The 27,559-nt window shown below is 43.6% G+C and overlaps 1 protein-coding gene and 1 long non-coding RNA gene across 10 annotated transcripts in view; one reads left to right on the top strand and one right to left on the bottom strand.

Moving 5' to 3' along the window:
• LOC132832505 (uncharacterized) overlaps positions 1-27,559 on the top strand; it is an 89,432-nt gene that overhangs the window by 52,834 nt on the left and 9,039 nt on the right. The gene's annotated exons all lie outside the window — the stretch shown is intronic.
• On the bottom strand, positions 335-26,295 carry LOC132832502 (nuclear factor 7, brain-like). Of its 9 annotated transcripts, none has more exons than XM_060850558.1 (9): positions 25,442-26,295; positions 25,261-25,356; positions 24,937-25,170; positions 22,998-23,020; positions 22,787-22,902; positions 15,738-15,849; positions 15,013-15,064; positions 2,791-2,951; positions 1,846-1,927 (listed from the first exon to the last, which is right to left on the bottom strand). In XM_060850558.1, exons 1-8 carry the CDS (start codon positions 25,850-25,852, stop codon positions 2,817-2,819), a joined length of 1,179 nt encoding a protein of 392 aa, XP_060706541.1. In that variant the 5' UTR covers positions 25,853-26,295; the 3' UTR covers positions 1,846-1,927; positions 2,791-2,816. The 9 variants fall into 9 exon arrangements, 7 of the variants coding, with proteins under 7 accessions (XP_060706540.1, XP_060706545.1, XP_060706541.1 ...); XM_060850563.1 differs by having other exon boundaries at positions 2,791-2,826; positions 15,029-15,064; XM_060850557.1 differs by lacking the exon at positions 2,791-2,951 and having other exon boundaries at positions 335-1,927.

The following is a 27,559-nucleotide window of genomic DNA, read 5'->3' as shown; positions in this document are numbered from 1 at the left end:
CACCTGGGAATCTGTTTTCAGGTTTCAGAAACCAGTATAATTAAACAAACAATTAATCAATTTGTATTGGACAGTTTGTCTGATTTGAGATAAGAAGATATGAATTGAAGGTAAAAATTGAAGCTTTTTAGGAAGATATTTTTTATGTTTTATCCAACATCAGGGAACTGGAAAGGGCACACACATCACTTCAACCTAATTGCTTGAGGAATTGTGAGAAATTCTTTTCAACTTCTAAACTTTTGCTCTCTTTATTGTTACTTGAAACTTTATCATTTATCATTTAAATGTGTAACATTCAATAAATGTTCTGAATTTAATAACTTATGTCTTTGGTCTCACCTTATGGTTAAGTCTCGCATGAACCTAGATAATTTACCATTAGGGAATTATCTAAGTTAAAATGATAGGTCATTAAAACTGTGTCACATAAGTCATTCCAAAAGCCACTGGACTTCAGGGGGAGATGGTGATGTAGTGGTGAAGGTGCTGGACTTGTGACCTAGAGACCCAAATTCATTAGCACTGGGCTATTAGCTCAAATCCAGCTGTGGTAATTGGGGAAATTTAAATTCAATGCATGAAACCTGAAACTGAGAGCTAGAATCAGTAAAAGTGACCATGACCCTATCATGAATCGTAAAAAAAACTATCGAGTTCATTAATCCCCTTTTTAATTTCCTTATTGGGCCTGGCCTACATGTGACTCCAAATCCACAACAGCGTTTCACTCGTCACTGCTCTCTGAAATACTCTAAAATACTACTTAATTCAAAGACAATTAAGATGAGCAGTAAGTGCTAGACGTTCTGATCACATTCAGTCCCAACAAAGACTGAAACAAAAATTGCAGCAATTGGTGAGGTACTTTTCTTCCAGCTTGTGCAGAGCTTCACTGGAGCACTGCAGCAAGCCTGAGAAAGATGTTGGTCAGGAAACAGTGTGGTGTGTTAAAGTGGCAACCTTCACCCACTTCTTTGTCTGTTTTCTTCTCTCTCTGTTCTATTTCTCTATCTATTGTTTACTCTCCTCCAACCCCCACCCCCACCCCATCTTTTGCATAAGTACCATCCTTTTCCTTACAGGCATCAGTTCTGAAGAAGAGTCACTGGATCTGAAACCTTAGTTCTGATTTCTGCTGCCAGACCAGTTGGGTTTTTCCAGCAATTCCAGCAAAAAGAGAATGACTGTAGAATTCCAAAGTTCAGAGGGATGAAGATGTTCTCGTGCACGAGTCACAAAAGCTCAACTCAAGTGAAGCAGTAGTTAAGACTATGTTTCATTATGAGAGAAATTGCACAGAAAAGATGATGTCATACCTGGTTGTGTACTGTGTGTACTTTTGGTATCCTTAATTAAGAAAGATATAAATACGTTGGAGGGGCTTAGCAGCTACATCAGAAGAGATTTGCTAGATTGGATTACCTCAGAGCACCAGGAACCTGAATTTGATTCCACCTTCTGTGCAAACTTCCCACAGACTGTTGCTATTCTCCCTGTATCTGCGTGGGATCCCCCCAGGTACTCCGATTTCCTCCCATAGCCCAAGGATGTGCAGGTTAGATAGATTGACCATGCTAAATTGCCCATACTCTCCAAGATGGTAGAGGCTAGGCAGATTAGTCATGGGAAATGCAGGGTTATAGGATGGAGGTGGTGGGACTGGGTGGGAGGGTCGGTGTAGACTCAATGGACTGAATGGGCTGCTTCCACACTATTGATTCTATGATAACTGGAATGAGAGGATTGTCTTATGAGAAAACATTGGACAGCCTGCGATTGTTTTCACGAGTGTTTTGAATAGGAAGGAGTGACTTGTTTGAAGTGCATTAGATCCCAAATGGTCTTCACAAGGTAGATGCAGAACGGATGCTTCCTCCTCCATATTAGACGAGAAGCAGGGAACTGTCAAGACTTTTTTTTCAGACTGTGGATGTAAAATTGGAAAAGTTACCAATTTAAAACAAGAAAACTGTGGAAAAAAAGATGTTTACATTTAATAATAGTTACTGGAACTGATTGTGAGTTGTCTTGATAATGTTGCCAAATTCAAGCAGTGGGGAGATTGCTTGACTGAATTCCACGATGTGTTTGAGTGTGTTCATTCAGCATAACATCATCCAACAATAGTCTTTTGATTGGTTTTTCAATTGACCAGCTGTTGTGAGCTAAGGGCATGGCATGGTAACAACAACTTGATTGACTATAAACTTGGGAATGGATAATATGGCAGTTACATTCTGGTTGCAAAGGAAAATTCTGTCTCTTTCCCTCCTGTATGGGGAACGTATCCTGGTAGCTGTTTTCATTAGCTTTTCCCATATAAAATATTCTTTAATTTTTTTTAAACTTCATTCATGGAATGAGGGAGTCATTGGCTTTGCCTGCATTTATTGCCCATAAGGCAGTTAAGAGTCAATCACATTGCTGTGAATCTGAGGTCCCATGGAGACCAAACCAATTGAGGATTGCAGTTTCCTTCTCTGAAGGACATTAGTGAACCAGATGGATTTTCCCCACAATTGACAATGAATTCAGCTTCACCATTACACTCTTAATTCCCGATTTTCTATTGAATTCAAATTCCACCATCTACCACGGTTGGATTCAAACCCTGCTCCCCAGAACATTGCCAGGGTCTCTGGATTAACAGTCCAACAATAACACCTCTCGGCCATCACACCCCCAAACTCCCCCTGTTCAAAGGAAAAGATGTTAAAAAAAACACTTTCAGAGGCACTGAAAGCGTGAACCCTGAACCAATGAATAAAAGACAGAGAATCGACTTACCATGACCTTGTGACTTAATCAAAGAATCAAAAGGAACTGAAAGAAAACAATTCATCCACATTGGTCATCTGAACTGGTGTTAGAATTGTGCATCTCTGATTTTTTTTTCCCCTCTCCTTCATCCATAATACTTGTGTCTGGAGTAGGGTAGGGTTTTGTCTCTTAGTGAAGGAAAGATTATTTTATTAGAATCAGTTCAGAGAAGGTTCACGAGAATGATCCCTTGTATGGAGGGATTGTCTTATAAAGAAAGACTGAATAGGTTGGGACTCTATCCATTGGAATTTAGAAGAATGAGAGGTGATTGCATGGAGATATATGGGATTCTTAAGCGATTTGACAAGGTAAATACTGAGAGGATGTTTCCCCTAATGAGAGAGTCTAGGACCAGAGAGCAAAATCTCAGAATAAAGGGGCACCAATTTAAGACTTAGTGAAGAATTTCTTCTCTAAGGGTTCTGAATCTTTGGAATTCTTTGCCCCAGAGTGTGTCAGGGGCATTCGTCATTCTGTGTTTAAGGCGGAGATAGGTAGATTCGTGATCTGGTGGAAAGTCGAAGGATTATGAGGAAAAGGCAGGAAAGTCAGCATGAAGAATGACCGAGCAGATTCAAGGGCCTGAACGACGACAACTGATCCTATTTCTGGTTTTGTGACCCTGTCTTGCCTATTGTTATGTGCATTGGAATTTTAAGGAAGTGGTAGAATTTAAATTATATGGAGGTTATAACATCACAAAGTGAGTTTCTTTATAGAGTCACAGAAATTTACAGCATTAAACAGACCATCCAGTCCAACTTGTCCATGCCGACCAGATATTGTAACCTAATGTAGTCCTATTTGCTATTTGCCAGCACGTGGCCTATATAGCCCTCTAAACCCTTCCTATTCATATACGCATCCAGATGCTGTTTAAATACTGTCATTGTACCAGCCTCCACCTCTTCCTCTGGCAGCTCATTCCACACATATACCATCTTCTGCATGAAAATGTAAGGTCTTTTTTCGGTCTGAAGGTCACCCCTCAACCTCCGATGCCCCAGGGAAAATAGCCACAGCCTATTCAACCTCTTCCTATAGTTCAACTTTTCTGGTTTGTTTGTCCACATCATTTCAGTCTTCATTAGTAGCTTTGGAAAACAAATGTTATCACATTTACACAGATAAACAAGTTCCATGATCAGAATGGAAAAGTACAGAGTAGAAAAAAACAAGTTAAACTGTATGAACTTCAGTAACAGTAATTCCTGCAACAATTAACTCCTTCATTCTCAAGATTACTTAGATATGGTTCATTTTACCTTCAAGTCACAGAAATATAGAGATGTACTGCACAGAAACAGACCGTTCAGGCCAACTCGTCCATGCCAACCAGATATCCCAGCCTAATCTAGTCCCACGTGCCAGCACCTGACCCATATCCTTCCAAACCCATCCTATTCATATACCCATCCAGATGCCTTTTAAATGTTGTAATTGTACTAGCCTCCACCACTTCCTCTGGCAGCTCATTCCATACACATACCATCCTCTGCGTGAAAAAGTTGCCCCTTAGGTCTTTTTTTAGGTCCGAAGGTCACCCCTCAGCCTTTGACGCCCCAGGGCAAACAGCCCCAGCCTATTCAACCTCTTCCTATAGCTCAACTCCTCCAACCCTGGCAACATGCTTGTAAATCTTTTCTGAACCCTTTCAAGTTTCACAACATCTTTCCAATAGGAAGGAGACTAGAATTGCACGCAATATTCCAACAGTGGCCTAACCAATGTCTTGTACAGCCGCAATGTGACCTCCCAACTCCTGTACTCAATACTCTCACCGTGCGGGTGGCACGGTGGTAACCGGGTGGCACGGTGGCACAGTGGTTAGCACTGCTGCCTCACAGCGCCAGGGACCTGGGTTCAATTCCCACCTCAGGCGACTGACTGTGTGGAGTTTGCACGTTCTCCCTGTGTCTGCGTGGGTTTCCTCCGGGGTGCTCCGGTTTCCTCCCACAGTCCAAAGATGTGCGGGTCAGGTGAATTGGCCATGCTAAATTGCCTGTAATGTTAGGTAAGGGGTAAATGTAGGGGTATGGGTGGGTTGCGCTTTGGCGGGTTGGTGTGGACTTGTTGGGCCGAAGGGCCTGTTTCCACACTGTAAGTAATCTAATCTAATCTAAAGTAAAGCATACCAAACACCTAATTCACTATCCTATCTACCTGCAACTCTACTTTCAAGGAGCTATGTACCTGCACTCCAAGGTCTCTTTGTTCAGCAACATTCCCTTAGACCTTACCGTGAAGTGTATAAGTCCTGCTAAAATTTGCTTTCCCAAAATGCAGCACCTCGCATGTCTCTAAATGAAACTCCATCTGCCAATCCTCAGCCCATTGGCCCATCTGATCAAGATCCCGTTGTAATCTGAAGTAACCTTCTACGCTGTCTGCTACACCTTCAATTTTGGTGTCATCTGCAAACTTACCAAATATACCTCTTATGCTCACATCCAAATCATTTATATAAATGACAAAAAGTAGTGGGCCCAGCACCAATCGTTGTGGCACTCCACTGGTCATAGGCCTCCAGTCTGAAAAACAACCCTCCATCATCATCCTCTGTCTTCTACCTTCGAGCCAGTTCTGTATCCAAATGGCTAGTTCTCCCTGTATTCCATGAGATCTAACCTTGCTAACCAGTCTCCAATGGGGAACCTTTTTGAACGTCTTACTGAAGTCTATATAGATCACGTCCACCGCTCTGGCCTAGTCAATCCTCTTTGTTACTTCTTCAAAAAAGTCAGTCAAGTTCATGAGACATGATTTCACATGCACAAAGCCATGTTGACTATCCAGAACCAGCCTTTGTCTTTCGAAATACATTTCCATCCTCTCCTTCAGGATTCCTGCCAACAACTTGCCCACCACTGACATCAGGCTCACCGGTCTATAATACCCTGGCTTGCCCTTACTATCTTTCTTAAACAGTGGCACTACGTTAGCCAACCTCCAGTCTTCAGGCACTTCACCTATGACTATCGCTGATAAAATATCTCAGCAAGAGGCCTAGCAATCACTTCCCTAGCTTCCCACAAAGTTCTAGGATATACCTGATCAGGTTCTGGGGATTTATCCACTTTTATGCATTTCAAGACATCCAGCACTTCCTCCTCTGTAATCTGAACATTTTTCAAGATGTTACCGTCTATTTCCCTACAGTCTATATCTTTCTTCTCCACAGTAAACACTGATGCAAAATATTTGTTTACTGTCTCACCATCTCCTGCGGTTCCACACAAAGGCCGCCTTACTGACTTTGAGGGGGCCTATTCTCTCCCTAGTTACCCTGTTGTCCTTAATGTATTTGTAAAAACCCTTTGGATTTTCCTTAACTCTGTTTGCCATACCTATCTCATGTCCCCATTTTGCCCTCCTCATTACCCTCTTAAATATACTCCTACTGCCTTTATACTCTTCTATTCTTCACTCAATCTATCCTTTTTTTTCTGAACTAAAACCCTCAATTTCTCTAGTCATCCAGCATTCCCTACATCTACCAACCTTTCCTTTCACCCCAACAGGAGTATACTGCCTCTGGACTCTCATTATCTCATTTCTGAAGGCTTCCCATTTTCCAGTCATCTCTTTACCTGTGAATATCTGCCCCCAAACTTCTTTTGAAAGTTCTTGCCTAATACCGTCAAAATTAGCCTTCCTTTAATTTAGAACTTCAACTTTTAGATCTGGTCTATCCTTTTCCATCACTACTTGAAAATTAATAGAAGTGTGGTCACTGGCCCTAACGTGCTCCCCCACTGACAACTCAGTCACCTGCCCTGCCTTATTTCCCAAGAATATTTCCCGTGGGGCGGCATACTGGCACAGTGGTTAGCACTGCTGCCTCACAGCGCCAGAAACCCAGGTTCAATTCCAACCTCGGGCAACTGTCTGTGTGGAGTTTGCACATTCTCCCCATGTCTGCATGGTTTCCTCTGGGTGCTCCAGTCTCCTCTCACAGTCCAAAGGAGTGCTGGTTAGGTGAATTGGCCATGCTAAATTGCCCGTAGTGTTGGTGAAGGGGTAAATAGAACATAGAACATTACAGCGCAATACAGGCCCTTTGGCCCTCGATGTTGCGCCGCCCTGTCATGCCAATCTGAAGCCCATCTAACCTACACTATTCCATGTACGTCCATATGCTTGTCCAATGACGACTTAAATGTACTTAAGGTTGGCAAATCTACTACTGTTGCAGGCAAAGCATTCCATAACCTTACTACTCTCTGAGTAAAGAAACTACTTCTGACATCTGTCCTATATCTATCACCCCTCAATTTAAAGCTATGCCCCCTCATGCTTGCCGTCACCATTCTTGGAAAAAGGCTCTCCCTGTCCACCCTATCTAACCCTCTGATTATCTTATATGTCTCTATTTAGTCACCTCTCAAAGTTCTTCTCTCAGCCTTTCTTCGTAAGACCTTCCCTCCATACCAGGCAACATCCTAGTAAATCTCCTCAGCACCCTTTCCAAAGCTTCCACATCCTTCTTATAATGCGGTGACCACAACTGTACACAATACTCCAATGCGGCCGCACTAGAGTTTTGTACAGCTGTAGCACAACCTCATGGTTCCAGAACTCAATCCCTCTATTAATAAAAGCTAAAACACTATATACCTTCTTAACAACCCTGTCAATCTAGGTGGCAACTTTCAAGGATCTGTGTACCTGAACACTGAGATCTCTCTGCTCAACTACACTACCAAGAATCTTACCATCAGCCCAGTACTTTGCATTCTGATTACTCCGACCAAAGTGAATCACCTCACACTTATCCACATTAAACTCCATTTGCCACCTCTCAATCCAGCTCTGCAACTTATCTATGTCTCTCTGGAACCTACAACATCCTTCGTCACTATCCACAACACTACAGACTTTCGTGTCATCTGCAAATTTACTAACCCACCCTTCTATGCCCTCATCCAGGTCGTTTATAAAAATGACGAACAGCAGTGGACCCAATATCGACCTTGTGGTACACCACTGGTAACTGGATTACAGGATGAACATTTCCCATCAACCACCACCCTCTGTCTTCTTTCAGCAAGCCAATTACTGATCCAAACTGCTATATCTCCCAGAATCCCATTCCTCCGTATTTTGTAAAATAGCCTACTGTGGGAACCTTATTGAATGCCTTGCTGAAATCCATATACACCATATCAATCGGTTTACTCTCATTTACCTGTTTGGTCACCTTCTCAAAGAACTCAAAAAGGTTTGTGAGGCACGACCTACCCTTCACAAAACCATGCTGACTATCCCAAATCAAATTATTCTTGTCGAGATGATTATAAGTCCTATCTCTTATAACCTTTTCCAACATTTTACCAACAACTGAAGTAAGGCTCACTGGTCTGTAATTACCAGGATTGTCTCTATTCCCCTTCTTGAACAGGGGAACCACATTTGCTATCCTCCAGTCTTCTGGCACTATTCCTGTAGACAGTGAAGATTTAAAGGTCAATGCCAAAGGCTCGGCAATCTCCTCCCTGGCTTCCACTCTGCAGGATTTCTAATACCTCTTCCTTGTGAACCTCAATCACACCTAGTCTAATAGCCTGTATTTCAGTATTCTCCTCGACAACATTATCATTTTCTAGAGTGAATACTGTTGAAAAATATTCATTTAGTGCTTCCCCTATCTCCTCTGACTCCACACACAACTTCCTACTACTATCTTTGATTGGCCCTAATCTTACTCTCGTCATTCTTTTATTCCTTAAATACCAATAGAAAGCCTTAGGGTTTACCCTGATCCTATCCACCAACAACTTCTCATGTCTCCTCCTGGATTTTCGGAGCTCTCTCTTTAGGTCTTTCCTGGCTACCTTGTAACCCTCAAGCACCCTAACTGAGCCTTCACATCTCATCCTAACATAAGCCTTTTTCTTCCTCTTGACCAGAGATTCCATTTCCTTCGTAAACCACGGCTCCCACGCTCTACAGCTTCCTCCCAGCCTGACAGGTACATACTTATCTAGGACACATGGTAGCTTTTCCTTGAATAAGCTCCACATTTCTAATGTGCCTATCCCTGCAGTTTCCTTCCCTATCCTATGCTTCGTAAATCTTGCCTAATCGCATTGTAATTGCCTTTCCCCCAGCTATAGCGGCACGGTGGCACAGTGGTTAGCACTGCTGCCTCACAGCGCCTGAAGACCCGGGTTCAATTCCCGACTCAGGCGACTGACTGTGTGGAGTTTGCACGTTCTCCCCGTGTCTGCGTGGGTTTCCTCCGGGTGCTCCGGTTTCCTCCCACAGTCCAAAGATGTGCGGGTCAGGTGAATTGGCCATGCTAAATTGCCCGTAGTGTTAGGTAAGGGGTAATGTAGGGGTATGGGTGGGTTTCGCTTCGGCGGGTCGGTGTGGACTTGTTGGGCCGAAGGGCCTGTTTCCACACTGTAAGTCTAATCTAATCTAAAAAAAATATAGCTCTTGCCCAGTGGTATACAACTATCCCTTTCTATCACTAAAGTAAACATAACAGAATTGTGATCACTATCACCAAAGTGCTTACCTATTTCCAAGTCTAATACCTGGCTGGGCTCATTACCCAGTAGCAAATCTAATGTGGCTTCGCCCCTTGTTGGTCTGTCTACATACTGTGTCAGGAAGCCCTCCTGCACACACTGGACAAAGACTGACCCATCTATAGAACTCGTACTATAGTATTCCCAGTCAATATTTGGAAAGTTGAAGTTCCCCATGATAACTACCCTGTCTCTCTCACTCCTATCGAGAATCATCTTTGCTATCTTTTCCTCTACAACTATTCGGAGGCCTGTAGAAAACTCCCAACAGGGTGACCTCTCCTTTTCTGTTTCTAACTTCAGCCCATACTACGTCAGTTGACAAGTCCCCAAACATCCTTTCTGCAACTGTAATACTGTCCGTGACCAACAATGCCACACTCCCCCCTCTTTTACCATCTTCTCTGTTCTTACTGAAATGTCTAAATCCTGGAACCTGCAACAACCATTCCTGTCCCTGCTCTATCCCTGTTTCCAAAATGGCCACAACATCGAAGTCCCAGGTACCAACCCATGTTGCAAGTTCACCCACGTTATTCCAGATGCTCCTGGCATTGAAGTAGACACACTTCAAACCAACTTCTTGCTTGCCGGTGCCATCTTGTGTCCCTGAAACTTTATTTTGGACCTCCCTACTCTCAACCTTTTCTATCCTTGAATTACAATTTCGGTTCCCATCCTCCTGATGGATTTGTTTAAACCCACCCCAAGAGCCTTCGCGAATCCGCCCCCCAGGACATTGCTACCCCTCTGGTTCAGACGAAGACCATCCTGCTTGTAGAGGTCCCACCTATCCCAGAAAGAGCCCCAATTATCCAAGAATCCAAAACCCTCTCTCCTGCACCATCCCTGTAGCCACGTGTTCAATCCTCTCTCTCCCTATTCCTTGCCTCACTAGCACGTGGCACGGGCAACAAACCAGAGACAACAACTTTGTTCATCTTAGCTCTAAGCTTCCATCCTAGCTCCCTGAATTTCTGCCTTAAATCCCCATCTCTCTTCCTACCTATGTCGTTGGTGCGTATGTGGACCACGACTTGGGGCTGCTCCCCCTCCTCTTAAGGATCTCAAAAACACAATCAGAGCCATCACGAACCCTGGCACCTGGGAGGCAAGTCTCTCTCGTCCCCACAGAACCTCCTATCTGTCCCCCTAACTATGGAGTCCCCAGTGACTACTGCTCTGCTCCTCTTCCCCTTTCCCTTCTGAGCAGCAGGGACAGACTCTGTGCCAGAGCCCTGTGCCCCACTGCTTTCCCCTGGTAAGTCTCCCCCCCAACAGTATCCAAAACGGTATACTTATTGTTGAGGGGAATGGCCACAGGGGATCCCTGCACTGCCTGCCGGTTCCCTTTCCATCCCCTGACTGTAACCCATTTGCCTTTTTCTTGTACCTTAGGAGTGACTACCTCCCTGTAACTCCTCTCAGTAACCTCCTCTACCTCCCGAATGATCCAAAGTTCATCCAGCTCCAGTTCCCTATCGCGGTTTTCGAGGAGCTGGGGTTGGGTGCACTTCCCGCAGATGTTGTCAGCAGGGACATTAGTGGTGACCCTGACCTCCCACATTCTGCAGTAGGAACATTCAACTGCCCTAACCTCCATTCCAACTATTCTAAATTCCCAAAGAGACTGTTGAAAAAATAAGGAATAGAAAATAAACTTGTTACCTTACCAATCTGGTGCACAGGTCCTTTTTTTTTGGTTAGAGGAGGAAGATGGGTGGGAGACACTACCCGAGTAGTTTTTTGGGTAACGCAACCACACAAATATATGACTTCCCAGAAGTCCTTCGCTCCTCCCTCTCACCTCTCGGCAAAAGGAGGCCTGACTCCCAAGGTAAGTCCCTTTTAATGCGGGAAAACTCACCCTTCCCGGCAGCCTTCATTTCATCTCTCCTCGCCACTCTGCCAAAATGGGTAAATGTAGGGAAATGGATCTGGGTGGGTTGCTCTTCGGAGGGTCGGTGTGGACTTGTTGCGCCATAGGGCCTGTTTCCACACTGTAAGTAACCTAATCTAATAGGTCAAGTTTTGCACCTTCCCGAGTAGGCACATCCACATAATGAATCGTTAAATTTTCTACTGCACACTTAATAAATTCCTGTTCATCTAAACCCTTAACATTATGGCAGTCCCAGTCTATGTTTAGAAAGTTAAAATCCCCTACCATATCCACCCTATTATTCTTATATATAACTGAAATCTTCTAAATCTGTTTCTCAATTTCCCTCTGACTATTAGGGCGCCTGTAATACAGTCCCAGTAAGGTGATCATCTCTTTCTTATTTCTCAGTTCAACCCAAATAACCTCCCTCAGTACAGCTGCAACGCTATCCCTATATCAAAATACGCCGCTTTCTCTCCTCTCTTGCCTCCCTTTCTATCCTTCCTGTAGCATTTATATCCTGGAACATTAAGCTGCCAGTCCTGCCCATCGCTGAGCCATGTTGCTATAATTGCTATGATATCCCAGTCCCATGTTCCTAACCATGCCCTGAGTTCTTCTGCCTTCCTTGTTAGGTCTATTGATCTTTCCCTGCCCCCGCTTTTAAATCCTCCTGAGCAGCTCTAACAAATCTCCCTATCAGAATATTAGTCCGCTTCCAATTCAGGTGCAATCTGTCCTCCTTGTACAGGTCACTTCTACCCCAAAAGAGATTCCACTGATCCAAAATTTGAATCTTTCTCCCATGCACCAGCTCCTCAGTCACGCTGTACCCTCCTATTCCTGCCCTCACTAACTTGTAGCAACTGGAATAATCCAGATATTACTACTGTCGAGGACCTTTGTAAATTCCTGCCTAATTCTCTATTCTCCCTTCAGAATCTCATCCTTTTCCCGACGGTGCTATTTTCTGGGTCTTCAGATTGGAAGAAGCAAAAATGGCCCTTCATAGTGTGATACGTTCTTCTTGTCAGATGTGGGGGTTCAGGGAGAATTTACATGTTTCTGAGGATTATATCTGCAGTCAATGCCATTTGTTGTGAATCCTATCAGATTGAATGGATTGGTTGGAGAGACAATGAAGAATTTACAAGAGCAAGGAGTGTGATGGATGGCAGTTATAGGAAGGGAGAATAGCTGCAGATATAGTCAGGTAGATGGGTTAACTCCAGGAAAGATAGAAGAGATAGGCAGGTAGTGCTGGAGTCTTCTGTGGTTATCACCATTTCAAACAAGTATGCTGTTTTGGAAAATGTAGGGGGTGATGGACTCTCAGGGGAATGCAGCACGGACAGCCAGGTTTCTGGTATCAAGACTGGCTCTAATGCAATGAGAGGTACATCGGGTTCCAAGAGATCGATTGTGTTGGGGATTCTCTAGTCCGACGCACAGACAGACGTTTCTGTGGCCAGCAGCGAAAAATTAGAATGGTGTGTTGTCTCCCTGGTGCCAGGATCAAGAATGTCTCAGAGAGTGTGCAGAATGTTCTCAAGCGGAAGAGGGTAAAAACTCGGTAAACCTCACCCCCTCATCATCAAATCATCTCCCAGACCATACAGAACCACATCACCTCAGGATATCTCCCACCCACAGCTTCCAACCTCATAGTCTGGGAACCCTGCACCACCCGATTCTACCTCTTTCCCAAGATCCACAAGCCTGACCACTCCAGCCGACCCATTGTCTCAGCCTGCTCCTGCCCCACTGAACTCATCTCTACCTACCTCGACACTGGCCTATCCCACCTGGTCCAGGAACTCCCCAACAATGTTCGCGACACCACCCACGCCCTCCACCTCTTCCAAGACTTCCATTTCCCCAGCCTCCAATGCCTCATCTTCATCATGGATATCCAAACCTCTACATCTACGTCTGCCATGACCAGGGCCTTCAAGCCCTATGTTTCTTCCTCTCCCAACGTCCCCAACAGTCCCCAACAGACACTCTCATTTGTTTGGCTGAACTGGTCCTCACCCTTAACAATTTCTCCTTTGAATCCTCCCACTTCCTCCAGACCAAAGGGGTAGCCATGAACACCCGTACGGGCCCCAGCTATGCCTGTCTCTTTGGCTAAGTAGAACAGTCCATCTTCGATAATTACACCGGCACCACTCCCCACCTCTTCCTCCACTACATTAATGACTGCATTGGCACCACCTTGTGCTCCCGCGAGGAGTTGAGCAATTCATCAACTTTATCAACACATTCCACCCCGACCTTAAATTCACCTGGACCACCTCTGACACCTCCTTCCCCTTCCTGGACCTCTCCAATTCTATTAAGGTCAACCGACTTGACACTGACATTTTTTACAAACTCACCGACTCCCAAAGCCACCTGGATTATACCTTTCCACACCCTACCTCCTGCAAAAATGCCATCTTGTATTCCCAATTCCTCCGCTTCCACCGTATCTGGTCCCAGGAAGACCAGTTCCACCACGGAACACACCAGATGGCCTCCTTCTTTAGAGACCGCAATTCCCCTTCCCACGTGGTTAAAGATGCCCTCCAATGCATCCCGTCCATATCCTGCATCTCCACCCTCAAACCCCACCCCTCCAACATAACAAGGACAGAAACCCCCGGTGCTCACCTTCCACCCTACCAACCTTCACATAAACCACATCATCTGACAACATTTCCGCCACCTCCAAAGGACCCCACCACCAGGGATATATTTCTCTCCCCACTCCTTTCCGCCTTCCGCAAAGACAGTTCCCTCGTGACTATCTGGTAAGGTCCTCGCCCCCCAACAACCCACCCTCCCGCCCTGGCACCTTCCCCTGCCACCGCAGGAATTGCAAAACCTGCGCTCACACCTCCTCCCTCACCTCCATCCAAGGCCCCAGAGGAGTCTTCCACATCCATCAAAGTTTTACCTGCACATTCACCAATATCATTTATTGTATCCATTGCTCCCGATGCGGTCTCCTCTACATTGAGGAGACTGGACGCCTCCTAGCAGAGCGCTTTAGGGAACATCTCCGGGATACTTGCACCAATCAATCCCACTGCCCCGTGGCCCAACATTTCAACTCCCCCTCCCACTCTGCCGAGGACATGGAGGTCCTGGGCCTCCTCTATCGCCGCTCTCTCACTACCCAACGCCTGGAGGTATAACGCCCCATCTTCCACCTCGGAACACTTCAACCCCATGGCATCAATGTGGACTTCACCAGTTTCCTCATTTCCCCTCCCCCCACCTTACGCCAGTTCCAACCTTCCAGCTCAGCATCGTCCCCATGACCTGTCCTACCTGCCTATCTTCTTTTCCACCTATCCACTCCACCCTCTTCTCTGACCTATCACCTTCTCCTCACTCCCGTTCACCCATTGTACTCTTAGCTATCTTTCCCCACCCTCCTCTCTGACCTACCACCTCCATCCCCTCCCCCACCCCCATTCACCTATTGTACTCTATGCTACTTTCTCCCCACCCCGTCCCCCCTCTCATTTATCTCTCCACCCTGCAGGCACCCTGCCTGTATTCCTGATGAAGGGCTTTTGCTCGAAACATCAATTTTCCTGCTCCTCGGATGCTGTCTGACCTGCTGTGCTTTTCCAGCACCACTCTAATCTAGACTCAAGGGGAAGAGGGACCAGCAAGAGGTCATTGTCCACAGTGGAACTAAATCTTGCTGACTTATCAACTGAAAACACAATTAGCTTATCTAAAGCCTCTCCTTATCAATTTTTAACTCACTGATTGTTGCAAGTACCTCTTCTTCCATGATGATTTGGGAAGCATCTTTGACCTTAAATGAAGGAAGATGAGACACAGATATATAAATTTACTGCTTATATTGTCCTTCTGACATAAATATGCGTCTTAATTTTATCAACAATTGGGATTTCACAATGTGTAATATGGAAATTACCTTGCACTCACTTAGTTTACAACGTCTTGTTAGCGACAATTTCAGACTTCTGACCTCTACCCTGACTCTAAACAAATGAAAACACACTAACATCTAGGATGATGCAACCATCCTGAGTTTAAGCCTATTTTACATATTTGGATTGTAATTGCAGCAAATCGTCAACCATTTGTTTTCATCCCAGGTCCAGAAGAAGGGATAAAGCTTCTCTGTGAATTTATTCCCAGTGAAAGTGTGGAGTTGGAACTTGGTATCCGCACAATAAAATGAAACTGTTCCAGCCTCATAATTAAGATAAACCCCCACATTTCTTGGAATGTAACCAACTGGGAGAGGGGATCCAAGGGAGGGTTTTATATGAAACTGATCTTCAGTCCGCTGGATGGTCCAGAATCCATTCTCTGGTTTCAGTCCAACACTTCTCTTTCTGTCCACAGATTGTGCAGCTACTCCCAGTCTCCAGTGCCGATTCCCTGACACGTCCACTGCCCAGTAATGTCTCCCTGATGTGAACCCTATTGATCCCAGCACAGATTCCCGCATTGTAAACCTTTTTGTGTTATCAGGGAGGCTCCTTGCAGTGCTGGTCCATCTCACACTTTTCAGATCATTAGACAACTCAAGCTCTGGATGTGCTGTTTCTTCATCAAGGGTCACAGAGTCTGGAAAAACAAACAAAATTAGACAGAGTCACTAGAGGTTCTTCTGAGGAGACACATAGCACGTCCAACAGCATCTGTGAAGAAAAATCAGGATTAACGTTTTGGGTCCAGTGACCCTTTCTCAGAACCACTCACTGGACCTGAAATATTAATTCTGTTCTCTCTTTGCAGATGCTGCCAGACCTGCTGTAGGGCTGAGGAGGTCACAGCGTTATGGCAGTGAGAAAGGGACTCACTGAGTGCATGTCTGAGGGAGGCAGCATTTCCAGCAATTTCTGCTTTTATTTCAGATTTACAGCATCCGCAGTTCTTTCAGTTTTCCTTCTTTGGAGAAACTGATTAGGAATTGGAGAAGGGGGAGGATTCATTGGTGGAATCAGAGCAAAGAGACTGAGAGTCGTAGAGTTTTACAGTACATACATATTGTTTATGGTACCCACCTCAACACCCTTTCAGGCAGGGACTTCCAGTTATTGATTATTCTCTGGGTGAAAAAATTCTTCCTTAACTCCTTTCTAAACTTTCTGTCCTTTAACGTAAAGGTATTTCCCACCCACCCCCTCCTTGCACAAGAGCAGGCAGATGGAACTAGTTTAATTTGGGGTGATGTTTGGCGTGGACTGTTGGACTGAAGGGTCAGTTTCTGTGCTGTTTGAGTCTATGACACATACTGGTCTGAATTGTTCTGTGTACCTCAAAACAATGCTCCAATAAAAAACTATATTCATTTCCAAGCATTACTGACTTTTCTCTGTGACAGCTAGCTTCCATTTAACTTTCTCTGAAAAATTCCTTATTGAAGGAGAAATTAAAATAGCTTCAGAGATATTGAAAAGATGAATTCTGAGTAAAAGTCTGACTATCGTGAACACTGGCATGGTGACTCAGTGGTTAGCACTGCTGCCTTATATCGCCAGGGACCTGGGTTCAATACCCGCCTCAGGCAACTGTCTGTGCGGAGTTTGCACATTCTCCCTCTGTCTGTGTGAGGACCCTCTGGGTGCTCAGGTTTCCTCCCACAATCCAAAAATGTGCATTGGCCATGCGAAATTGCCCATATCGCCAACAGCGATGTGTTGGTTAGATGTATTAACTGGGGTAGAGTAATAGGGGAATGTGTCTGGGTGGGTTACTCTTTGGAGGGTCAGTGTGGACTTGTTGGGCTGAAGGGCTTGTTTCGACACTGTGGAGTTTCTAATTCTATCATTGTGCAAACAATCTTGTGTCAACAGCAAATGACTGAAAGGAATGAGAATAATGGAAGGAAAGAAAGTAACTCATCAATTCCTGTGGTCCAGATTGGTGCAATTGAACTGTGTTTCCTTGATTTTGTTTTTCCTTTCACCACCCTTAATATCCATTCTTGTGAAGGGTGGAGTTTAAGCATGCGTAGAGTTTAGGATTTAACAGCTAAAAGTTAGAAATTCATTTTTCCTTTTTGTCATTGGTTAAAGACCATTTATTTGCAATAAACTGTTACTTTCTTGTTAAATACAGGAACATAATAAGCATTTTGTATTCACATTAGTTTACCGGCAAATTGGCGAATTTAGATAATTTGGTTAAATTTCTTCAGATTTGTAATAGCCCCAGGACTAGTTGCACTTGATTCCTATTGCAAATGCCCCAGCTAATTGTGACAGCTTTCTGGGAGTGTGTGTACATGGGTCCAGGTATGCGTGTTGATCAAAGTGTGTGTACATGAGTAGTGATATGTGTACACATAAGTAAGGGAATACATAACTGTGTAGATCAATAGGTGTGCATATAAATAACAGTCTGCATATGGATAATGGTATGCGCATATGTCTGTGGGTAGGGGCTGTGTGTTAGAAGTGTATGTGTACCTGAATAGAGGATATTTGTATATTGGTGGGACATTTATATATATGGGGAGGGACTCAGATTCAAGGTCATTCCACAATCCTCCTTTCAAGATAGAGTCAGAGTCATACAGACCCTTCAATCCAACTGGACCACACTGACCATGTTCCAAACTAAACTAGACCTACTTGCCCGTAATTGGTCCATATCCCCCCAAAAGCGCAGCAGATCAGGCAGCATCCAAGGAGCAGGAGAATCGATGTTTTGGGCATGAGCCCTTCTTCAGGAATGGGTTCCTGAAGAAGGAATCATGCCCGAAATGTTGATTCTCGTGCTCCTTGAATGCTGCCTGACCTGCTGCGCTTTTCCAGCAACACATTTTCAGCTCTGATCTCCAGCATCTGCAGTCCTCACTTGCTCCCATATCCCTCCAAACCTTTCCTATTCATGTACCTGTACAACGTTTTTCTAAAATGTTGCAACTGTATCTACATCCATCACTTTCTCTGGCAGTTCTTTCCACACAGGCACAACCTTGTGCGGAAAAAGGTTGCTCCTCATGTTCCTTTTAAATCTTTCTCCCCTCACCTTATAATATGCCCTCTAGTTCTGAACACCCCCCACCACAGGGAAAAGAATCTTGCTATTTATCTTATCTATGCCCCTCATGATTTTATAAACCTCTATGGTTTATAACCACCATAGGGCGGCATGGTGGCTCAATGGTTAGCACTGTTGCCTCACAGCGCCAGGGACCTGGGTTCAATTCCACCCTTGGGCGACTGTCTGTGTGGAGTTTGCACATTCTCTCCGTGTCTGCGTGGGTTTCCTCCCACAGTCCAAAGATGTGTAGGTCAGGTGATTTGGCTATGTTAAATTGCCCATAGTGTTAGGTGCATTAATCAGAGGGAAAATGGGTCTAGGTGGGTTACTCTTCAGAGGGTCGGTGTGGACTGGTTGGCCTAAAAGGCCTATTTCCATACTGTAGGGAATCTAATCTATAAGCTCACCCCTCAATCTCTGCACTCCGATGACAAAAGTCTCATGCAATCTAGCCTGTCGTTATAACTCAAACCCTCCAGTCCCAGTAACACCCTGGTAAATCTTTTCAGAACCCTCTTCAGGTTAATAATATCCTTCCAAGCAGAACTGTACACAGTGCACTAGAAGAGACCTCACCAATATTCTGTACTACCTCAACATGACATCCCAACTTCTATGCCAGCTCCTCATAGACAGATGTCAACTCCCATCTGTCTATCTCCTCTTCAATACTTGTAGTGATCTAGCCGCTACAATTCTCCAGGGTAGAGAATTCTGGGCATTTACTATTTTCTGTGAGAGTATATTCCCTCACTATCTCAGTTTTAAATGAGTGTCCTGTTATTCTGTAACTGCGTCCCTTAGTTCAAGGTTCCCTATTAGTGGAAACATCTTTTTTACATTCACTCTGTCAACTCTCCCCTCAGTCTTGTATGTTTCAATGTGACTACTCCTCATTTTTCAAAACTCGAATGAATAAAGGTCCTAACCTTTTTAGAGAATCTTGATAAGTTAACCCCTTCATTCCAAAACAACAGCCTAGTGAATTTCTTGTGAACTGCCTCCAATATCAGGTTGTCAATTTTTAAATAAAAGGACTAAAACTGTCAGTTTCACCAACACCCTGGACAGTTGCAAAACGATTTCCTATTTTTAAACTCCAAACCCTGAGCAATAAAGCCAAACATTTCTTTTGCTTTCTTCATTTTTGCTGCACCTGCTTGCCAGCTTTTTATGTTTCTATCCTAGAATTCCCAGACCTCTCTGCTGTATTTTGAAATCTTCTGTTATTTAAATAATAGTTTCCTTTTTGATTCTTCCTACTAAAGTCTTCCTACCTCATACATTAATCTCTGCCTGCTACTCCATCTTGGCCCACTCACTCAATCTGTGCTTAGGTTTGGGGGCATGACTTCAAACCCCAACAAGGTGGAAATTAAGTTCATTTAGCGATTTTTAAAAAAATGGAATTGAAAGCTAAAATCAGACATGAGCAACATAACATTTAGGCAATGACATGTGTCATCTTTACCCTGACTTGCAAGTGAATGCAGAGCAACTGCAATGTGGTTGAGACTTGAATGATATCTGACATAGCCTAGCAAACCAGTTAGTTCAAGTTCAATGTCAAATGTGCAAGGAATATTGAATTTATTAGCAACACAAAGCCCATTAAAACAAATGAAACTCCTGCAGTTCAAAAAAGCATCTCATCACTGCCTTCTCAAAGGTAATGAGGGATGGATAATAAATATTCACCCATTGAGCAGCACCACATCACATGAAGAATTTCTTTTAAAGACTTATACTTGCTACCATGAGCATGATGAGCATGATTTACCAAGTGGAGAATGAACATTACAAGGAGAAAATATTCTGCTGGGAATAACAGAGTGTCTGTTTGCTGAAATATGTCAGGCGATGGGTTCTGAAGTGAATGCCTCATCTGAGAGACCTTGGACCTGTTTTTGTAATCGCCCTGTTCAGAGATGTTATTGCACACCTCTGAAGGGGGTGAGACTTGAACTCAGGCCTCACAGTCCAGTGATAGGGACACTAATAGTGCACCACAAGAGAGACCCTGAGAGACCTGATAAAGGAGCAGCGCTCCAAAAGCTAGAGCCTCCAAATAAACCTGATGGACTATAACCTGGTGTTATGTGATTTTTAACTTTATCAATGACATATTTTCACCGCAGAGAGCGGCGTGAGCTGGGCGGAAGTGAGGTTGGAGCGCAGAGCTGGTCGGGAAGGTAAGTGATTGGTATTTGAGTGGGTGTGTTACGATGCTGTAAGACAGGATTTGAGGAGCATAAGTTAGGAGCATAGGCTGTCAGGGAAGGATGTGGTGGAAATGTGGAACTTTTTCAAGGAGCAGATACAACGTGTCCTTGATATGTATGTACCTATCAGGCAGGAAAGAAATGGTCGTGTGAGGGAGCCTTGGTTGACGAGGGAGGTTGAATGTCTAGTAAAGAGGAAGAAGGAGGCTTACATAAGGTTGAGGAAACAGGGTTCAGACAGAGCAGTGGAGGGATACAGGATAGCCAGAAGGGACCTGAAGAAAGGGATTAGGAGAGCTAAGAGAGGGCATGAAAAATCCTTGGCGGATAGGATCAAGGATAACCCCAAGGCATTTTATGCATATGTGAGAAACATGAGAATGATGAGAACGAGGGTAAGTCCGATCAAGGACAGTAGTGGGAGATTGTGTATTGAGTCGGAAGAGATAGGAGAGGTCTTGAATGAGTACTTTTCTTCAGTATTTATGAACGAGAGGGACCGTATTGTTGAAGAGGAGAGTGTGAAACGGACTGGTAAGCTAGAAGAGATACTTGTTAGGAAGGAAGATGTGTTGGACATTTTGAACAACTTGAGGATAGACAAGTCCCCCAGGCCTGACGGGATATATCCTAGGATTATGTGGGAAGCAAGAGAGGAAATTGCAGTACCGTTGGCAATGATCTTTTCGTCTTCACTGTCAACGGGCATGGTACCACGGGACTGGAGAGTAGCGAATGTTGTGCCCCTGTTCAAAAAAGGGAATAGGAATAACCCCGGGAATTACAGGCCAGTTAGTCTTACTTCTGTGGTAGGCAAAGTAATGGAAAGGGTACTGAGGGATAGGATTTATGAGTATCTGGAAAGACACTGCTTGATTAAGGACAGCCAGCACGGATTTGTGAAGGGTAGATCTTGCCTTACAAGTCTTAATGATCCAAGCATGTGGATGAGGGTAAAGCAGTGGATGTAGTGTACATGGATTTTAGTAAGGCATTTGATAAGGTTCCCCATGGTAGGCTTATGCGGAAAGTCAGGAGGCATGGGATAGAGGGAAATTTGGCCAATTGGATAGAAAACTGGCTAACCAGTCGAAGTCAGAGAGTGGTGGTAGATGGTAAATATTCAGCCTGGAGCCCAGTTACAAGTGGAGTTCCGCAGGGATCAGTTCTGGGTCCTCTGCTGTTTGTAATTTTTATTAATGACTTGGATGAGGGAGTCGAAGGGTGGGTCAGTAAATTTGCAGATGATACGAAGATTGGTGGAGTTGTGGACAGTGAGGAGGGCTGTTGTCGGCTGCAAAGGGACTTAGATATGATGCAGAGCTGGGCTGAGAAGTGGCAGATGGAGTTCAACCCTGCCAAGTGTGAGGTTGTCCATTTTGGAAGAACAAATAAGAATGCGGAATACAGGGTTAACGGTAGGGTTCTTAGTCAGGTGGAGGAACAGAGGGATCTTGGGGTCTATGTACATAGATCTTTGAAAGTTGCCACTCAGGTGGATAGAGCTTGTAAGAAGGCCTATGGTGTATTAGCGTTCATTAGCAGAGGGATTGAATTCAAGAGTCGTGAAGTGATGTTGCAGTTGTACAGGACTTTGGTTAGGCCACATTTGGAGAACTGTGTGCAGTTCTGATCGTCTCACTTTAGGAAAGATGTGGAAGCTTTGGAGAGGGTGCAGAGGAGATTTACCAGGATGTTGCCTGGAATGGAGAATAGGTCATACGAGGATAGGTTGAGAGTTCTCGGCCTTTTCTCGTTGGAACGGCGAAGGATGAGGGGTGACTTGATAGAGGTTTATAAGATGATCAGAGGAATAGATAGAGTAGACAGTCAGAAACTTTTTCCCTGAGTACAACAGAGTGTTACAAGGGGACATAAATTTAAAGTGAAGGGTGGATGGTATAGGGGAGATGTCAGGGGTGGGTTCTTTACCCAGAGAGTGGTGGGGGCATGGAATGCGCTGCCCGTGGGAGTGGTAGAGTCAGAATCATTGGCGACCTTTAAGCGGCAATTGGATAGGTACATGGATGGGTGCTTAATCTAGGATAGATGTTCGGCACAACATCGTGGGCCGAAGGGCCTGTTCTGTGCTGTATTGTTCTTTGTTCTATGTTCTATGTTCTATATTTGTTGTATGACTAACACATTGATTCCAATCAAAGTATTTGTTTCTCAAACAATATTATTTTGCAATTATTTGGTTCTAAAATTTACACTTTGATATGTTTATAGGTAATGAATCAATTATAACATCTAAATCAGGACCAATTAACCAATCTGAGTTTTACCAGGCTTGATGGCTTCCAGGAATTCTCTCCAAATTGTGTACAATGAAGGGCCACAGAAATGTCCATCATTCAGGGCACCATCTACCAACTGCAGTGTGTCATTTTCCCTGTTAATCCTGCAAATATTAAAAAGTTTATATGTTGATTATCATTTCTTTCTCTGAGCAATTATACTGATCAACCTATTGTTTCATTAATAAATATGTCCTACCTGCTTTTCTCACAATTATCGTCCTGAAAAGAAAACACATATCTGAATTGATTGGGAATGAACAAGCAGATCTCAACAGCAGAAATTTCACATGCATAATTATTTTCTGTTGAAAGAAGCAAGAATATAAAGAAGATTTACAATAATGATACCAGAAGTGTAGGGATTTATCTAAGGGGAAAGATTAGGATACTTTTCCTGATAGAAGTGAAATTTGTGGAAGTCATTAAAATTATGAAGTAATTCAACAGGATAGATGTAGGGATGTTGTTTGTGTGGGCATTCACATCTCTATGTGAATTCAGATATGAGAGATGATTTTGAGATGCCGAGTTTGGACTGGGGTGGACAAAGTTAAAAATCACACAATACCAGGTTATTGTCCAACAGGTTTATTTGGAAGCACTAGCTTTCAAAGTGCTGCTCCTTCATTAGGTGGTTGTGGAGAATAAGGCAATGTCTCTTATGGTGTTATTCTCCACAACCACCTGATAAAGGAGCAGCGCTTCGAAAGCTAGTGCTTCCAAATAAACCTGTTGGACTATAACCTGGTGTTGTGAGATTTTTAACAGATACAAGAGAGTAGATAACTTAGAAACAGCTTGATTATTGGGACAATGATTAGAATGCCAAACTTGTTACATGTGGGGCAGTTGAAACAGTAAGAATGAATTGATTGATTTATGGTCATACCTACCCAAATATTGTTAACCAGCAGTACAGGCAGATAAACAAGGACATACAAATCATAGAGTGATTTTTAAAAAATCACTTGGACAGAGGCATACAGGCGACATCGCACAGGTTGTACACTGGGTAAGGTCAGCATTATTTGAGGACATTAAGAGTTAAATAGGAATTTCTATGTTAACATTAACACCAAGAGAGTACAGTTCTCTGCATGGGCTTTTTACAGCCTAAAGGTCAAAATCAGCCTAATTTCCAGGAAGGCCTTGGGAAGTAGAAAATATGAACTAATTGGAAGACACAAGAGAAAGGTGTAGGTAAACAAAAGTTAAACAGGTCAGGAATATGGCAAAACAGGACCTGACAAACCAGGCTAAGACAATGGGCTGACAAAGTTGTGATTTGAATAATGGAGCGTGCGCACATGACCAATAATGAGTAAAAGAATTGCATTTCCTGTATTTAGCAGAGTTCTGGTCCAATCTAGTGGAGGTCTAGTTTTCCTTGGGTCCACTTGAATAATCCCTCCTTTTGAGACTCCTGTAGTCAATCATTAAAATTAAACACAACCAGACATTAAAAGAAAACTAGGTAAGTGCATGAAGAAGTAAAAAATGGAATAATATTTCAAAAATGAGTTGAGGTAGGTGGGGGAGCTCCTGTGCAATGAAAACACCGACATAAATCTATTGAGCAGATTGTCCTATCTCTGTGGAAAACTATGGAGAATTTAAAATATAAACAGCAGAAATTACACCAAAATCAAAAAACAGAAAGAGTTGATCAATCTTATTTCTGATAGAGAATCAACAGCCTGGCTCATATACACGACTTTCACACCCACCCCATCATTCATATTCCAGCATCCAGAATATCTCACGGACTAATGTGAACTGCAGGAAAGTATTAAACTTGGTGCATTGAAATAATTACAAGCTGAGTCTCAACATGAGGGCAATTCACTCTCAATAAGGCAACTGCAGATGGTCAATTCTTGCTAAGAGCGTGAAAGGTTATCAGAGGCCAATGGGAATGTGGATCTGAGGTTATTATCCTGCCATGAACACATTGATTAGCAATGCAGGCTAATTGTGGGTGGTGAAAACAGCAAATTCATCCAGAAGAGATATAATCACCCATGGGTTTAAATCAGATTGAAATTATTGGTGAAGGATATATTTATCTCTAAATTCTCGCCACCATACTATGACTCTTCATTTTCACTGAACTAAATTGAAGTGTAATCTGTCACCTTCAGAAACATCACCCCGTCTTTTTCTCGCAATTGTTTCTCCAGTGTTGAGCGTTTCTCATCAATAGAATTTAAATTCTCTTGAATTTTTCGAAGGTTTCTCTCCATTGGTTTTAGAATCCTCTCCGCCTCTTCCTTGAGATCTCTGAGTAAACGTTGCTTTTTCTCACTGAGAATTTGGTACAATTCAACAAACTCGGATGTGATGTTGGTCCTCAGAGTGCTCGCCTGTTCCTACAAAACCACATTGAAAGATGATGATGTCCCGCTATGAAGGAACAAAACAAACCCGATTTCTGGAAAATTAACGCTTAGAGCCCTTACTCGAACTTGGGAAATCCTCTCTTTCTGCTGCCTCTCCATTTCTGAAACCTCCCATTTCTTTTCTGTGATAGAATTCAAAGATGATTTCACTTCACCCTGAATTTAAGACAGAAAATACCACGGCTTTAGACCCCGAAGGTGTGATAACATAATTAGGTTATGAAATCGGTTACTTTTTTACCTTGTAGATCTCAACAGCTTCTTTAATTGATATGAAGTTGTGAGATTTGTGTTCCCGAGAAACTACACAAGTGTAACAGATCAATTTCTTGTCAGTTTCACAAAATAGCTTCAGTTCTTCCTGATGTACCTCACAGTGATGTTTACTTTCCTTCTCTTGTGGATTCAGATTTAATTTCCGAGCTTTCTTGGCCAGATTCGCTAAGGCCCGGTTGCCTCTGAGGGATCTGTCCGGAAACTCCTGTCGACATTCCGGGCAGGAGTTTATCTTCTGCCTTTCCCAAATCTGGGTGATACAGAAGCGGCAGAAGTTGTGTCCACAATCCAGTATAACCGGATCGGTGAAGAAATCCAGACAAATGGGACAAACGGTCTCCTCGGTCCAATTCTCTCCCTGCTGTCCGGAAGCCATGATCAGTGTCAGCACTTTCCAGAATCAAAACAATTTCAGTTTCAGTTTCAATGTTTCCGAGCTGCTGAATACATTCGATTACAAATGTTCAGACTATATTCATACAGTGCGTTTCTTCCCTTGCCAAGTCTTCCCAAGTCCTGTCGATCTGGAAGAAGCACACTACGTACAAACAATAAACAGGACTGGAGGCAGGGGAGTAATAAACATTCGCGGGTAAAAGGAAGATCCGGGGTAGGTTGTCACTTGGCGTGGGACTGAAGTGCAGGAGGCGGCTGCCCTTCAGATATCTGACTCAAAGCAGCTGGGAGCTCCTCCTCGGGAATGGGGAGCGAACTTGTGGTTAATTTGGCAGGACGCTTGCATTGAAGCGCATGGCACATCGCCCCTCCAGTCCTGGGCCTTATATACAGGGCGATGAAATCCCTCTTCATGGTCACTCAGGTGGACACTTGTGTCTTTGCGGACGTCTGATGCAACCATTCACACAGCCTGTATTGGCGCATTTATTTCTTTCACCCATTGGCTGCCCATTTCTGTGTACTTTTCCCCGTATAAGAGTTCAGGGTGAGTTGGCATGTGGGAAACTTTGCATGTCACACAATCTGATCATTCGGTGAATGGAACTTCTTACTGTTAAGGTAGTTTGACGAGTAATCCGATAAAACAGATAACTTTCTAAGTTTCTCAATTCTGTGAAGCTGCCATAAGTGTAAATGTGTGTGTATGGTACAAGCCTGGTATAAAATCTAACATTCTCTTTTTTAATCCCTTCAGCAATGTTTGTGCAATACCACAGGGAGGTTACAGGAGCATACTTATTAATCTATAGTCACCACAAATCAGATAAATTTCTGGAGAAATTCAGTAGGTCTGGTAATATCTGTGGAGAGAGAAACAGTGTAAGTTTTGAGTCTATTGACTCCTCTTTGGAACCTGAAAATGGGGTGAAAAATGATGGTCTGTATGGTGTTGACAAGAAGGAGGATATGTGAGGGGTACAGATGTAAGGGTGCTCATAGCGAAAATCAAAGAGAGTGCTACTGGTAGTGAAGGAGTGTTCGAGATGCAATGTGATGTTAATGATAAGGCTCAATAGTTGAAAATAGCTTGGCTTTGCTGAGAGTAAATCGATGTAAAGAGACACAGGAGGAGATTTATAATCAAACTAGGGTAGATTGTTCATTCTCTTAATTTATCGAACTCAGTGTCAAATCATGACAGCTGTAAAGTGTCCATTCCCAGTGGTGCTGTAAGTGACAAAGCTGCCATCAGTTGTAAACATTTATAAATGATTCCATGTTGTCACTCTTCCCTCCCTCTGTCATCTTCTTCAGTCCCAGCAGACAATGTGTCATCCAATTTGACCCTTTTCTCCCCAATGTTTGATGCTTTTTCCATTCTGAGCAGTGTCTTCACTTACTCAAACTCTAAAACACACAAATTCACTGCCTGAAGCACTCCTCCTCTCTGTGTTGTATTTATCAGTTAAGATACTTCCTAAAGCAGACATATTGATTGTGCTGATTAACATCTGATCTTTATATGGTTCAGTGTCCAAGTTTGTTTGATAACACACCAATTGTGTGTTTTATACCCAGCAAACATATCAATGAAAATCATGCTCAGCAAGAACAAAATTTCCAGACTCCCCTTATCCCTGAAGTGCTCTGTTTTTTTTTGTGTTTCACTTTACTAATGTCACCA

Source organism: Hemiscyllium ocellatum, chromosome 35 (genome assembly GCF_020745735.1).
Source record: "Hemiscyllium ocellatum isolate sHemOce1 chromosome 35, sHemOce1.pat.X.cur, whole genome shotgun sequence".
Taxonomy (NCBI): Eukaryota; Metazoa; Chordata; class Chondrichthyes; order Orectolobiformes; family Hemiscylliidae; genus Hemiscyllium; species Hemiscyllium ocellatum.
The sequence above is the reverse complement of the archived record's forward strand: the minus strand, read 5'-3'. Positions and strand labels throughout refer to the sequence as shown.